Here is a 12921-nt window from a genome sequence, read left to right as displayed (position 1 = left end):
GCAGTTCTTGACGAGCATAAAGAGGCCGTCGGTCCCAGCCGGCTCTCAGCGCTCCTCTCAGCTGTTCTGGGTGCATGAACTTTGCTTCTTTTTTTTTTTTTTTAATCTGAGAGCTGACCTGTTGACCGCTGTACGGGGAGAAAGAAAGCTCGCCAAGACACTAACAATTCACTGGGCTAATAGGCTGGAGAGCCTGCACACGCAGTCAGCCGCTAGTCAGGGATGAGTCAGCACTCCCAGCAAAACAAAGTGGAGGCCTCAGCATCAATGAGGCTTTCATCGATCTACCTTAAAGATTATTAATGGAGGAGAATCAGGCCCGTTTGTTCTCCTCAAGGCGTCGATGCTGAATTTTCTTTGGTCATTTTCATGTAAACTTTGAGATGAAACGCCATTTCCCCGCCTTGAAGTTGTCTTAGTGCGAGCTACTAAGACAAAATCAAAGCGGCGTTGATTCGTTCCATTGTCATGTTGGATACAAGACAAGACAGGACGAGCCATGCTTTCGTTTCAACGCATAATTAATTCCTCCGGGTGCGTCTACCTCACCTCACAGCTTCATCTGTAACGCAACTTTGTGCATTCAGAGCTAAAGAAGGATTCATGACCGAGTGTTACGGCTACTGTCAGGAAGAAAATAATCCCAGATCTCAAGAAAAGTTGTAAGATTCAAGAATAAAGTCACAATATTAAGAGGAAAAACAAGGAATGGTTAACTGTTCAATACAGCATGTACAGTGCATATGTACTGTGTTGTTCAGATACTACTTCAGGAAACATGCACACAATACAATCCATCCCGTTGCATCAGCAAATACTGCAAATTGTTCTTGAAGCACTTTATCCTTATATGACTTCAGTCATGTAAAATGATGACTTCATTCTTGAAATATACATTTTTCTTTTTTTACTCATGACTTTATTCCCAAAATCTGTTTTTTTGTTACGGTTGTAACGTAGATGCAGTTTGATTAAACTGAAGTTCTGTTTTTAAAGTTTAAAAAGATAAATATTATCCCAGAGAAGCAGTTTGAGTGCATGTTTTGATAATGCCAATTTTCAGTTTTCTTCATTTCCTGGCGGTGTCTTTCTCCCATGAACTCTTCTATCATTCTTTGCCATTTCGACAGGACAGGTAGAATATATTTAGTTTAAAAACGAACATTCAGGAATGGAAGTTTAATAACTGTCTTTAGTTTGTTTATACCAAAGTCATTGATTCAAGTACATTTGAATTGGTCTATTTTTGTGCATAATGATTTCCATTCAGCATTTAATAATGTTAGGTCTCCATGGAGATGTACCAGAGAGACACTGCCTTTAGAGAAATGCTAGTGATTTCAAATGTAAGTTGAATAGATTATAGCAAAAACAAGATGTGTAAAACTTGCTTATCGTAAAGGGGAAGTGTGCAACTAGAGATTAGCGTTGAGTCGACAACCGTTTTTAAAGGGAAATGAACCCGTAGCTGCAGGTTTTTGTTTTGTTTTTGTTTTTTAAGTGTGTATTTGCCTCATTTGTTGGAATAATTTGCAGAGAAGTAAGATGTTTTTTTGCTAGATAGACGAAAGCACAACTGCCGTTTATTGTCACATCTTTTGTTGCATTTCCTTCAGATTGCTTTGGTTTTTTTTCACGACAATGTGCCGCGCCTTCATTAAGAAAGCTGCTATCATTGTTCACTGTGCAACCGGTATGAAAGCTTCTTTTCCCTTATTTTAGTGTTTCTATATTTCAGTCTTTCCACAATCCGTTTCAGACTTTTAACAAATGACCCCGGAGGTCAAATGTGATTTATGCAATAACATGTTTACTGGGGTCGTAGCACCACAGGAGACCCAGAGCGGATCTGCAGACTTTGCAATTCAAGCACAATGTGCAAATGCTACCATTTTTTAGTCCAATGAAGAGAGGTGTTTATATACAGAGTAAATCTTTGTGCTTTAAAAATGTGCTTTTTAAAAGGTGTAAAAAAAAATAAAAGCAATTTTCTTAAACTTCTGGTCGAATCACTTCCTCTGTGACGTTTAATGAAGGTCTCCCTACAGATCTATCACTTCTTTATTACCCTCTTTATTATCCATTTATTGGTTTTCAAAGATTTCCACTTTGTTTTTGTCTCGTCTTTTGCGATCAAAAACTTAATATCTGAATTTGTTGTTTTTGGGCTCTTGGTCGGACGCAGCAAGTAATAGATTGGAAATCTTGGACATTTTTCACTGTTTTATAGATTAAACAAGTAATAGATTAAAAGTAAAAAAAACACATCAGATTAATTGATAGGTACAGTGAGGGGAAAAACGTATTTGATCCCCTGCTGATTTGCCCACTGACAAAGAAATGATCAGTCTCTAATTTGAATAGTAGATTTATTTGAACAGTGAGAGACAGAATAACAGGAGAATCTAGAAAAACGCATGTCAAAAATGTTATAAATTGATTTGGATTTTAATGAGGGAAATATGTATTTGACCCCCTTCTCAATCAGAAAGATTTCTGGCTACCAGGCGTCTTTTATAGAAGTAACGAGCTGAGATTAGGAGCACACTCTCAAAGGGGGTGCTCCTAATCTCAGTTTGTTACCTGCATAAAAGACACCTGTCCACAGAAGCAATCAGTCAATCATATTCCAAACTCTCAGCTGGGACCATAGCCACCAAGAAAACAATTGGTAACACACTACGCCTTGAAGGACGCCTGCAAGGTCCTGCTGCTCAAGAAAGCACATTTACACGCCCGTCTGAAGATTGGCAATGAACATCTGAATGATTCAGAGGGCGACTGGGGGAAAGTGTGGTGGTCAGATGAGACCAAAATGGAGCTCTTTGGCATCAACTCAACTCGCTGTGTTTGGAGGAGGAATGCTGCCTATGACCCCAAGAACACCATCCCCAACCTCAAACATGGAGGTGGAAACATTATGCTTTGGGGGTGTTTTTCTGCTAAGGGGGACAGGACAACTTCACCACATCAAAGGGACAATGGATGGGGCCTTGTACCGTCAAATCTTCGGTGAGAACCTCCTTCCCTCAGCCAGGGCATTGAAAATGGTTCGTGGAGGGGTATTCCAGCATGACAATGACCCAGAACACACGGCCAAGGCAACAAAGTCATGTTAGTCATGTTTTGCAGAGAGGTCAAATGCATATTCCCCTCATTAAAATGCCAATCAATTTTAAACATTCTTGACATGCGTTTTTCTGGATTTTTTTTTTGTTATTCTGTCTCTCACTCTTCAAATAAATGAATCTACCATTAAAATTAAAGCCTGATCATTTCTTTGTCAGTGGGCAAATGCTTTTTTTCCCTCACTGTAATAGTTTGTTCCCGCGTCGGTACGTTGTTTTTATGCCACCGTGCAACCGTCCTGGGTGGCGCTAAGACCGGGTACAACGCCGGTGCCCTTGCAAGGGACTACAACATTTCAAATTGTTTATAACGTGATTTTAAAAAAATGTATATATACATGCGTGTATGTGTATATATATATATGTGTGTGTGTTTCAATGAAAGCAAGCAACATACAACACAAAATTCCATGTATTTAGTCTCCATTTTAAAGAGAAGGTTGATTTGAACCAGTTAGCTATTTATTCTGACGATTCTTTCCAGATATTGGTGTATTTCTAGAGTTCTTCCGGGTTGTGTTCTACCTAAAGCAACGTCCATGGTTAGGCAGCCCTGCCCGCAGTAGAGAAACAGTGTGTTCATACTGAACGTCGTCTCTGTGAAACTGCTCGGAAGAAAAACAATGCTGATTAATAATTGATCCTAATTAGGCTATTCTGATGCAGAGAGAAGCGCAGACACCTGAGAAGGACTGTATGTCCTGCCACCCGCTTGCATTTTTCATTACCTCCTGGCATTTATACAATCCAGCCACAACGTATTCCTCACTGCCTCACACATCTCACTCCTCTTCGGTCCTCGAGGCTGATGACATTACCGTCCCTCCTGACGGCGAGTCTGTCTCCCAGTCCTGTAATTAGCTCCACATAAACCTGATAAGCTCCGTCTCTTCATGGGCTCTGTGCAGGCCTCTTCTGCTGCCATTCAGATGCCTTTCAGATGGCTGTGATAACATTACAGTGAATCCTTGGTACTCCGGTCTCCGGAGGCCACAGGCTTTATGGTGTCCATAAATTTACCCACTTGATAAAATTATCACTCCGTTGAACCCTGCATTATTGAATTTCTTTGTGTGTTGTTTGGCGGTCTTCACGAGGTGGGAAAAAAGAGAAAACAGGGTGTGACCGCATCCAGTGAAGAGAAAACCAAAGCAATACACCTGAATTTTGACGTGTGTGATCTTATTGAGTGACATTTTCCCAAAGTTTTCATCTTAAAGCAATCTTTTTTTGGGGGGGGGGATTTGCTTTCTGGCAGTAAGAGTAGAGATGAGAAAATGAATATACCATTTCACATCGGTCCATGAAACATATGAGTATACGCCTAATTAGCTTCTTTTTTGCCACTTGGCTTAGATTGGTGTAACAGCCAGCCGAGCTCTGTCCAAAGATTTCAAAATAAAATCCACCTACCAGCACCTCTAATCACCTAACACATTATATCTCACCAGTGGATTTCTTGGCTCTGACTGGTAACTTCCACTGGTTGCTGATTGCCATGAATTGTCAATTTTTTTCCCTCATTTTTTTATGGAATAAAGGTACAAAGGTAGGTGAATGTTGTCACGTTTGAACAGAGCTTGGTTAGCAGTTTTCCTCTTTTAAAAGTATTTGTGCTAAGCTAACATAACCAGCTGTTGACTGTAGCTTTTTCCATTTAAGCAACAAATATGAGAGTGGTATCAATCTTCTTATCTATAACTCTCAGCATGAAAAGGCACGAGCACGTTAATAAAACATTTAAGAACTCCTTTAAAACTGTGCCCTGTTCCATTAGCAGCTGTGCAGCGTTCCTAAATCAGATCAAATCAAATGTCACTTCCTATTTGTGCTGTTGTTTGGTATCAATAACAGTGTTATCGAATCCAACCTCTCTTCTGACTGAATGCCAGAGACAGAGACACTATCATTAGACTAGAATAAAATAAATATCCTGCCTCAGTTTCCAAACCTGGTAATTACGGTATTTTGCTCATTCATGAGCAGCTGGCACATTTTGTTTTTTATGGCTAGAGAGAATAAAAGTCTTCGACAGTGCAATCACCAGCCAGAGTCAGATGGTGCTGGAAGAGAAGAATGAGCAGACAGAGCCGCAGTAGGAGGTAGTGTAAATAAAAAAAAAAAAAAAAAAGATAGAGATGTTCAGTACAGTAAGCAAGTCTGCGGCGGTGGGGATTTCTGGATTGAGCAAAGAGGAAATGCTTCCAAAGTTTGAAATTCAGCAGAGAAAAGGAAAGCGCCTGGAGTCTAATAGCTATTAATAATGTATCATGGGGGCGTCTGCCACACACCAGCCCCTCATTTGGAGACACAAACGACACCTCATCAACCAAAGCACCAGGGAGGCTGCAACACTTTGAGCAGCTGCAGCACAGCAACCTGGTTCAGTGAAGTCGATCGCACATCTGTCCCTCTGTAACCACGCAGCCGCCGCACAAACCCAACGCAGACTCAGCACAGCATCAGTCATTATTAGCATTTCAAATGGCATACGCAAAGAAGGAAATGTATTGTTTGCTGGAGTAGAAAGTAGAAATTTCAAGAAAAGATGTGCCTGGGCATGCATGTGAAATCTTATCTCATTAATGAGTGTATGCAGTTTATGCAGTAATGGAATGCAACTGTACATCTACTCAACTACTGTACTTGTTTACTTAACCGTCGCACTAGTACAAATCTGAGGTTCTTCTGCTTTTCTTCAATATTTCCATTTCATGCTTCTTCCCATCTCTACTCTGCTTTTCAGACGGAGATACATCTTATACAACAATATTATACTCTGTTACAGATTATATTACACTACACTAAAAACGACAGTTAAAATGAGCTCCATCTCGATTAACTACGATCGTGAAGTTCTGCTCACAGAAGCAATTTATCTAAACCATAAAGACTTTTAGTTTTAATACTTTAAGTACAAAATGCTTGGGGACTTGCGTACTTTAACTGACATCTTCAGTTGACCTGTCCTTATATCTGAATACGTCAATAATTTCCCTATTGGATTATTATTGATACAGTAACATGCACAAAGCATTTTTTTAGATTATTTTTCGGGCATTTTCGGCCTTTATTTTGACAGGACAGATGAAGAGATGAAAGGGGGAATGACATGCAGCAAAGGGCCGCGGGTCGGACTCGAACCCCGGCCCTCTGCATCTTTTTATGCTGCTAAGTAGTGACAGTGTGTCAGATTTTGTAAACTTGTTTTACGTTTTGCCTGTAAAATCAGAATCCAAAGTCCTAACAGCTGTCAAATGAATGCAGTGAAGTAAGAAGTATAAAGTATAAAGTAAAAAGTACAAATACTTGTGTGAAGTACAAGTTTCATTCCACCACTGCGTGTGTGAACATTCAGTCTCTATATCTGCTGTGTCTAATCAAAGTTAGAGAGCTAATATTTGTGCTGGAAGCTTTTGGACCACCTTCATGTGAAGTAAATAAAAAACAAAGTTATTTCTATCTCGTACTAAGGAAAGCAGCCTTTTCATCAGCAGCAAAGAGTCAATGAATGCTTAATGTGAGAAGTAGTGCTGATGTTCCACAAACATTCAGGGCTTGCCACAGGAGGCTCACTTTGGCTTGCATGGTAGTGAGGAGCTTTGGCCTGAAGCGAACGTGTAACTTTTTCTTATTTACAGTCAATAAAAGAATCATGCAGCGGTCAAAGACCTTTCTGTCCTTACAGTGATACACGTTAATTCCCTGTGATGTCTCTGAGAAAATGTAGCTCCTTCAGTCAGAGGTCATGAATTAATAAAACAGACATAGACTCTAAGGACAACGTTTAGAGGACACCGAGCTCCTATAAAGAAAACCTTAAATTCAGGCTAAAAATAAACTGCATGAACTGAAAACTTTCCTTGTTCTCCTCATACTGTCCATCTTAATCTTCATAATCAGCTGCAGCAGCTGTTCACGCCCACGCCGGGGAAGCTTCTGTGTGAAGGCACTGACGCCTTGTGGTGAGATGGGATGGTACAAGTATCAGCAAAAATACGAATAGAAATACAAATGGGACTCTGTGGCTGTCATGGATTGTTTCAATTTCATATTTATGTTCCATTTATACAGATGGGTGGCACAATAAATGAAAAACAAATGTGTCTCCTCATGGTGTTGGTCCGCTCTGGGTTGGTGAACTCTTCTGGAGGGATGAACAGCATTCTTTCTAAAGATATCCTATATGTTATTTTTTTGTGAAGGGTAGACATGGAAGAGCCAGAGTTATGGCGGCGCTTTTTTTCCTCAACCTTTTTTCCGTGGACTTGTAGTTTTATTCATAGTTTAATATCCAACGGTGTCCAAACTGCTCCAAATTCCAAACCCCAAGTTCAGTGGGTACCAATGAAACCAAGTGGGAAGGTGATTGGATGAACGGTTCATGAGATATTTAATTGACACACCATGGTGTGTGTGTGTGTGTATGTGTGTGTGTGTGTGTGTGGGTGGGTGTGGGTGTGGGTGGATGCGTGTGGTCTGTCTTTGAAATATCTCACGTTGTATGTGAGGGATTTTCATCAAACCTGTTAGTGACACCGCCATGTGGTGTATGGAAACGGCTGCATTCTCCATTCAATAATTCAGATGTTTCCTTTAATTTGTCATCATCTTTATGTCACTAATAGACATCTGATCAATCAAGATGAAATTGAGCTTTCACTGAATATCTATAGAGCCTTATGATGGGAACACAACAAAAAAATGACTCTTTGGGCCTTCATTTCCACAGGACAGATGAAGACATGAAAGGGGAGAGAGGGGGGAATGACATGTAGCAAAGGGCCACAGGTCGGAGTCGAACCCATGGCCGTTAAGTCACGTGTGTGCCTGCTCCACCAACTGAGCCAACCCGGCCACTAAAAAAATAAATTTTTAATTAATTGTAAATTATGTTTTGTGCATATGTACATGGATTAATTATTTTCTTAAAGCTAGTAATGTATATCTAGATTTCTCTTTAATTATGTTGAGATATTCAAACCAAAACACACGCATACACCAGTGGTGGAAAATAATAATAAGGAAATACATTAACAGAATGTTACTAAAAAGCAATTTTATGGTATTTTAGGTTGAGTGTTTCCATTTTCTGCTTCATAACACTTCTGCTCCACTTTACACCTCTGTAAAGTTGTCTAACAAAAGTGGAGTGTAGTAGGAGCTACAGAACATTACCATTACCTGTGGCAATGCAAAGTAACCAAAATGCAGTTTGGTGTTGCAGTAGTACAGGTACTTCTTTGTTTTTGTTTTTTAAAGGAACTTAACTCTACCTGGAAATCTAATTTCTGGGGACCTCCAGTGGTTGGACTTTATCAGCACACGGTGACATCACTGTTGGTTTCAGGTGCAAACACATAACAGGAAGAGCCCTTCTTCTTGCCTATTTGCATTCCTTTTTTGTCACGGAATGACATCAGGTTGCTTTCCACACTTCGGCAATAGAAGCCAGTCCAGCATTAAAGGAAATTTCTTGGCTTTCCACCAAAACAAAAACTTTTTGTGCAGGAGCTCAACAGAAACAAACTTACTTGTCCGCCATCTCGGGAAACCTATTGAAATTGAATACAAAAAATAATTAAAAAGTGAATGGAAATAGGGCTTCCTGAGTACAAGCAGTACATGAGGTGGTGGTAGCTCTGTCTCAGCTGATGATCCCACAGCAGCAGGGGGTAGAGATTTACATATGTTTTAATATAATCATTTTAGAGCTTGTTAGTGATGGCAAAGACACTACAGAACCTTCTTTTTTGGGGTTCATCCACTACAAGCCATGTGAGATATGTTATTGTCAGTGTGTATTGACTGCGATGTTGTTGGTACACACGTGCTGTAATGTGTGCCAAACTGATGTTAAGTGGAAACCAATGTTAAATGGAAAGCAATGTTACTCAGTGTTCAAAACTAATTTCTCCTTAGGGAGACTGATAAATCAATCAATCAATCAAAATGTATTTATATAGAACTTTACAGCAACCAGCAGGTATCCAAAGTGCTAAACATCAGAAACCAAGAGTAAAAACACATTTCATACAATAGCAAGAGTGAACATAGAAAACAGTAACAAAGAAACTTTGACTTTTGACTTTTGACTTTTGACCACAACCAACCTGCACAAACCGGCACCTTGCCGGTCGGGTTTTGGAGCCACAGTGCACCTTCCTGACCCCACCCAACCACCCACAACATTGTGGTCCAGTGGGGTCAACTTTCAACCACAGAGGGCAGCGAAACACGTTTTTTCAGCCTGGTGTTCAGTTACTCAACAAAGGAAGTGCGGTGAGTGTAAATGGGAGCCTGGCTCCGCCCTCCTACGTACTTCCGCTCAATTTTCTTTTTTTTTTTAGTTTCTACGTCTGGGTTTGCGGTATATTCTCGGGTTTTCTCTGCTCAAATCAGCGAACAGAGGGAGTGGCTGAGAACAGTGACGTTGAGCCGTGCGCTAGAGTTGTAGTTCCGTAACGGCGGCGGAGAAAGATGCGGTTGTGGCACCGCTGCCGAATGTCTTGAAATTAAATCCCGAGAAAGAACAATCTTTGCTGACTTTTGTTGGTGGCCATGATGTTCTGGCCCTCCTCCCCACGGGTTGGGGAAAAGTTTGATTTTCCAGCTGGCTCCGTTAGTGGTAAAGGAGTTAGCTAAGGCTAACGCTAGCGATGCTAATAGCTAACGCTAGGGATGCTAAGCCAGCGTTGCGACCAAACGTTAGCGATTTGTTAAATAACATGTACGAGTCTGGTAGGCTCCAGCCTATATAAATGGTACCAGTATAAAAGACAAATAAAATAAAAATACAAATTCACCTTAAACATGACTACAAAACTAAGAGGGTATGTTTATCTGTTCATCTCAACAGTGAGCACTGTGATTTTCTTCTCATTGTATATTTTGCACCATATTCCTACAAATAACTTGTTGTTGTTGCTTTTTGACCTCGTTTACTGTGCTCTTGGCTCTCCCGGGGCATAACCGTCTGCACTTGACTTTGTCCAAACTGTTGCCACTGGAATTCTTAATGACTTACCTGTAAACTAACTGACTCAAAGCTAACCGAGCTAACTTCCAGTCAGCTGATGCTTTGTTTATTTTCTTTGGCTCTAAAGCGGTGGTGTTGCTCTGACTGCAGCTCTGCTCCTCTGAGAGGCAAAGCTGATTGAGATCCCAAGGTGCTCTGCTGCACTACATGTTCTTAGTTCATCACACTTTCACATCTGTTGGGGTTATTGCATCTTAAAACACAACATGATGGGTTATTAAAAGTGGTTTCACTGAAAACACGGCTGATGGAGATGTGCTTGAATTTAGAGCTGACCTCTTTGGCGTAACAAAATCGCATAGTTTACCGAAACATCCTGACAAAATGTGTAAATGTTTTAGACAAACTTGATCTGGATTCATTTGAATGGAATTGTAAACGGAAGATTGATGCTGAGGATTCCGCATTTCCGAGTCATATGGGTTTTCCATCAAGCCTTTGGGATAATGCATTAACACGTCTTTTGTGCTTAAATTTAAGCAAGCATGACGCTCTGTTATAGATTACTGAGCTCAAAACAAGCTTTTGTACACTCTAAAGTGATGTGGTCGACCATATAAAAATATATCACACCAAAATACATGTAATAGAATTTTCTTTTGTAACATGTACAAACTGTCAAACACACCACAAACAACGTCTCCTGCTTTTCCACGGCCTAATTCTGCGGTGGCAGTGAGACGTGTTTGCTTTCATTGCTGTAGAGTTTAAACAAGATAACCGGCCGGCAGGGCACAGGCCGGGCCGTCTCTGCCGGGTGCAGATGGTGACATGTCCGTTCAACCAGGAGAGGAGCAAGAAAAGTGGCATGAAAGGAACTCTGTTGACTTTTCTGCCGGACCGATCTACACCCTTCATTCATGATGTCACACCTTATCTGGACTGGCTGAAACTCAGATAGCGCTTGTTGTGTTCAGCGTTGGGCCGAGCTATCCGTCTGCTGCACAGTTTCTGGCAGGGAAATGGCTGAAAATATTAGCCCCGGTTACATTAATGTCAATCACACATGGTGGGCGATTCTTTTATTTATTTTTTTTTTTTTTTTTTACTGTTGTCTCTTTGTCATCTGGTCATGCAATTACAAAAAGAAAAACTTTGTTTTGGAAACAGCAGTCAGGGTGAAAAGAATGAATGCAAGGTTTTGATCTTGAAAAACTTGTCTTCCCCTGTGTGTGTGTGCGCGTGTCTGTGTGTGCGTGTGCGTGTGTGTGTGTGTGTGTGTGTGTGTGTGTGTGTGTGTGTGTGTGTGTGTGAGTGAGTGAGTGAGAGAGTGTGTGTGAGTATACACCTGTGTGCACATATTCTCCACCTCCAGAGAGACAGTAGCAGGAGGAGTGGCACAGGTATACTGGATATTCTGGCTGGGTTTGAAGAGGGAGGAGATGACGGGGAGAAACCTTGAGGGCAGCATAGCAACACAAACCTTATAAAGAAGGAAGCGCACCCTCACCAGCGGCCTCAGTTCAGCTCTCCTCCTGAACAGCAGCAGCAGCAGCAGCAGCCATGCTCAGCCTCATCAGGTTACCACGAGTCTTCACCATCAATCAAGTGCCCAAAGTAAGTTCTTCTTCGCTGTATCTTTCCTGGACATTTCAGCTTTCACACAGTCAGACTGAGCTGGACTCAGGAGGAGGTTGACTGGTGGTTAAAATGAGGAAACGTTATTTACTTATTTACACTTTTTAAGTTTCACTTTATGAAAGAAAAAAAAGATTGGTCCTTATCACAGTGTAGACAGGAGCTGTTAGTAGTTGGAGCAAAGGGTGATTTGTCCTTTTTTAGGTTTTTAGAAGACTTACAAGGTAAAAGTTTCCAGTATTTCACAGGAACTAGTCTCGCAATGCGAGACCCTCCTCCAAAGCGCAATGGAGGAGGGTCTGGCTACTCCACATTGCATTTGGGGATGGGAGGAAAATGTGCCCAAGGCAACAGATATCCGGCCTAAATAAGTGAAATCCAGCGGATTTTCCTGTGGCAACGGAGCAACTCTTGACGTGGAACGTCAAGGATACAACAAAAATGACCACTTTATTATACCTTTAATTATATTGTGACCCCTCAGATGTATCTTGGGACACCTTGGGGGGTGGGGTGGGGGGGCTGGGGATCTTAAGAAACATGCCACACTCGGTCCATTAAGATTAACCATGTGTTGCGTATTTTGTTGTTTGTTGAGAGACTTCTTTTGCATCCGGAGCCGTTGAAAAATGGGTTTCACAAAGTTGTCATACTGGCTGAGGCCTAACCAAGACTAACCTACTCTTTCTCAAGGTTTTCCATGAGGACAGCATAATCTCTGGCTACCGACACCCCCGCAGCTCCGCCACTGACTGCATCCTGAGCCTCTTCCAGCTGACCAATGAGACGCTCAACATCTGGACTCACTTTTTGCCCACCTGGTACAGCTGGCAATTATTATTCTTTTGCTGCAATGCATTGCGAGATTTAAGGTTCAAAAAGGTATTTGCTACCTGTCATGTGTTTCTTAGACTGACAACACACAGTGATACACCTGTGGGCACTGAGCTGTTTTTATTGTCAACTGTTTTGGATCAAGAGGTCACAGATCACCGGCAAACAGCGTAATTTCCCTCAGAGAGGTAAAGGGTTATCACCTTATCCACTGTAATTCAACTCCCTACAGCAGAGTTGGTGATCACGAAACTCACGGTACTTATGCCACAATACAATGTTATTGCAATTTTAAATATATTTCATTATTCTATGATATATTGCAATTTATAACCTTTTTTT

At 41.2% G+C, this 12921-nt stretch overlaps 1 protein-coding gene across 2 annotated transcripts in view; it reads left to right on the top strand.

The window, feature by feature from the left end:
- Window positions 1-11470: 11470 nt before the first annotated feature.
- The window catches only part of paqr5b (progestin and adipoQ receptor family member Vb), an 11332-nt gene continuing 9881 nt past the window's right edge, over window positions 11471-12921 (top strand). For both annotated transcript variants that reach the window (XM_032520006.1, XM_032519997.1), the window contains exons 1-2: window positions 11471-11724; window positions 12439-12566. In XM_032520006.1, the coding sequence (XP_032375897.1) occupies window positions 11671-11724; window positions 12439-12566 (182 nt within the window). In that variant the 5' untranslated portion in view covers window positions 11471-11670. The remainder of the gene's footprint in view (window positions 11725-12438; window positions 12567-12921) is intronic.

Source organism: Etheostoma spectabile, chromosome 1, assembly GCF_008692095.1.
Source record: "Etheostoma spectabile isolate EspeVRDwgs_2016 chromosome 1, UIUC_Espe_1.0, whole genome shotgun sequence".
Lineage (NCBI taxonomy): Eukaryota > Metazoa > Chordata > Actinopteri > Perciformes > Percidae > Etheostoma > Etheostoma spectabile.
Note: the sequence above shows the minus strand (reverse complement) of the source record. Positions and strands in the feature narration are given on the sequence as shown.